At 41.8% G+C, this 3,064-nt stretch overlaps 1 protein-coding gene across 1 annotated transcript; it reads left to right on the top strand.

The window, feature by feature from the left end:
* The first annotated feature begins 697 nt into the window (after nt 1-697).
* LOC131071808 (scopoletin glucosyltransferase) lies at nt 698-2,367 on the top strand. Its single transcript, XM_058007770.2, has one exon. The coding sequence runs from the start codon at nt 789-791 to the stop codon at nt 2,283-2,285; it is 1,497 nt and encodes a 498-aa protein (XP_057863753.1). The 5' UTR covers nt 698-788; the 3' UTR covers nt 2,286-2,367.
* The last annotated feature ends 697 nt before the right edge of the window (nt 2,368-3,064 follow it).

Below are 3,064 nucleotides of genomic sequence, written 5' to 3'. Positions count from 1 at the left end.
TTAAAACCCTTCCAAACCCTTTCTTTTTCTTCCTTGTGATTAACATGGTAAACATAGCTAGGAAGCCTTGGCTTGAGTAAACTCACCTTGTCGAGAGGGTTGTCCTCTTTCTAGAGAGATAATTTCTTTGAGACTGGGAGGGCAGTAAGGAAAATTTAAAAAAGGTCCAATCCGTAAGTTTGAGGCCTAAACTTGCCATTTCATCCATTGCCATGTTTCCTTCGCTAAAAACGTTCAAGACTTTGGATTGAAGGAAGATTCTAAGAAAGTCCTTGTTGTCCTCCATTAAACTTCTTATTTCCCATGGGCATTAGATTCATCATTGAGGTATTCGACAATTAGTTTTGATTCCCCTTCAAAGATAATGTTCTCATAATTCTTCTCCTCAAGTCTCTTTAAGCCTTGCCAAGTAGCATAAGCTTCCACTCCATTATTGAAACCAATGCCTAAGTTCCTATTGTACCCTTCAATAAGGATAACTCTACTATCTCTCAACACACCCCCTGCTCCAAATTACCATAGATTCCTCTTTAAAACGCACGTTCCCTCGTCTCTCTAATTACAGAATTTGTTGTCGTTTATAAAAAATCATTAGGATTTTAGCAGTTAATGTGCCTTAGTTTGAATTGACCACTTTTCCAATTCCTATCACATTTCCAGATTTTTTCCTGTGTTTTCTTCGTGCACGTCTCCTTGACCAAACACTTGTGTATTACCTTGGGTTCACTAAACTTAATAATGGAGTATGACTGGTAAGGCCGGGATTGTGCACCTTGCTCATCACAGCCATGAACACCCTGCAAAAACCCCACGTCGCAATGGTGACCTTTCCTGCAATGGGGCATAGCATCCCATCTCTAGACTTAGCCAAATTGCTCGCTTCACACTCTCTCGCCGTCAGCTATATCACCACTCACACCATAGCACAGCGTCTGCGAGGTCTCATGGACAAATCCAGCCAGGCTGCCGCTCTGGATATTCAGCTGGTCGGCCTAAATCCATCCAAAGCCATTCAATGTCTTCCTGAGGGACAGGAGAGTATGGATCTTCTACCACAGAAATCCGGACCCATTGTTCTTTCATTCATCGAGAGCCTTAGAGACCCTTTCGAACGGTGGGTCGAAGAGCAGGGCATTCGTCGACCTGTGTGTATACTTAGCGACCTGTTCATCGACTGGACTGTGCAATCTGCGGAGAGATTTGGAACTATTAGGGTCATTTTCGCTCCATGTGGGGCTTTTGGGACCTCTGTATTTCACGCCATCTTTGGCTCCATAACCACAAACACCGTGCGGAAGGAGGGCGATAGCGTTATAGTCGATGGTATTTTATTGTCTGCCGTTAAATTTACCAAGGAACAGATGCCTGAGAGACTTCTCCAACTAGATCAAGCCGACCCGGGTATAAGGTTTTTAATGGGGAAGATGCAGTCAATGAGTAAATGCTGGGGAATGCTCGTCAACACGTTCGACGAGCTCGAGCCTCGTTATCTTCAGCACTTGAAAAATTTACTAAACGGTAAACCCCTTTGGTCTGTCGGTCCCCTAGTTCCTTTGGGCTGTATTGCTAATCAGAGGGGGAAAGCAGCAGACATTAGCGAGCATAAGTTGGTGCAATGGCTAGATTCTAAGAGCCCCTGTTCGGTTATCTATGTTTCATTTGGAAGCCAGGCGTTTCTTTCACAAGAGCAAACTCAGGCACTGGCGAGGGGTCTTGAAGCCAGTCATCAGCCTTTTGTTTGGTCCATCAAAGTTTCCCCGGATACTGTATCAGCAGAATCAAACCAGGAAGAGTTGTGTGCATCCTACCTTCCAGAAGGGTTTATGGAGAGAGATAATGGGTTGGTTATATGGGGATGGGCACCACAGCTTGTCATTTTGTCCCACCCATCTGTGGGTGCGTTCATGAGCCACTGCGGGTGGAATTCCACTCTAGAAAGCATTTTGATGGGGGTTCCGATGGTCACATGGCCGATGTTCGGAGAACAGCATTTTAACTCTAAGCTGGTGACTGAGGAACTGGGCATCGGCGTTCAGTTTTGCCAACACATGGATGGGATTCCTTGTGAAGACAGGGTGGAGATATGCGTAAGATGTGTCCTCAGTAGCGAGGAAGGCACAGATATGAGAAAACGTGCTGTGAAATATCAGAGATTGGCTAAAGAATCTGTTGGAGGAGGAGGATCTTCGACCTTAAATTTACAAGCTTTTGTAAATGGGATGCATAAGCTCATGAATTGTAATGGTGAAGATAGGATTGGTGATGGATATGATCTGTCTGTCTGATGTATTGTTGAAAAGTAGAGTCGTGGATTCAGGTAACTTTCTTGTAGAAAGCGTACTTCATGGATGTCAAACGTTTACTTTATTTCTAATTTGCAATGGAACTTATAAAAATTTTCTAAATTCTGTTTTTCAAACTGTAGAAAAATACATATGTGCAAAATTTTAAAATTACTTACACTTCTCGTTGCAAAGAAGTACCGCCACAACATGAGGCTTCTGTAATCCACGCAGTTGATGTCAGTGTTGAGAAATGGTGGAAGAAATGGACGATATTGCATGGCTTTTGTTGCATGTGAGGTTCATCATGCTTTTCTCCATGCACGGAAACTGGCATACAGTCCTGCGATTTGACTCTAATTTTGTTTCTGGTGTCGGTTTCTGTTGGTGTCGGTTTCTGTAGATATAATAGGAAATAACCTACGCGGGCCTTCTTATTTGAAACAGTCTATTTGAAAATTCTCTCTAATGTAACTTCTTCTCTTCTTTTTTCTTTCTTTTTTTTTTAAATATGAAGTAGGGATAGTTAAGATTTAGACAAGCACATTTTAAGATGTTATGGTTACATGGATAGTAAAGTACATGTTAAAGTTTATTATATTAGTACTTGCATCTCAATCAGGTGTAATGGTTATGTTGATAGCAAGATATGTTTTGGGTAATATATTGAAAGGTAGACAAATGTTAGAAGAAACGGATATTATCTTTGTAGGGAAAACCTAAATATGAATGGATAAAACATATAAATTATACCAACAAGCTATGCAAAATGATTTGACACC

Source organism: Cryptomeria japonica, chromosome 1 (genome assembly GCF_030272615.1).
Source record: "Cryptomeria japonica chromosome 1, Sugi_1.0, whole genome shotgun sequence".
Taxonomy (NCBI): Eukaryota; Viridiplantae; Streptophyta; class Pinopsida; order Cupressales; family Cupressaceae; genus Cryptomeria; species Cryptomeria japonica.
The sequence above is the reverse complement of the archived record's forward strand: the minus strand, read 5'-3'. Positions and strand labels throughout refer to the sequence as shown.

Excerpts from the sequence above, each read along its gene's own strand:
- LOC131071808 (XM_058007770.2), top strand. The coding sequence starts at position 789 with ATGAACACCCTGCAAAAACCCCACGTCGCAATGGTGACCTTTCCTGCA.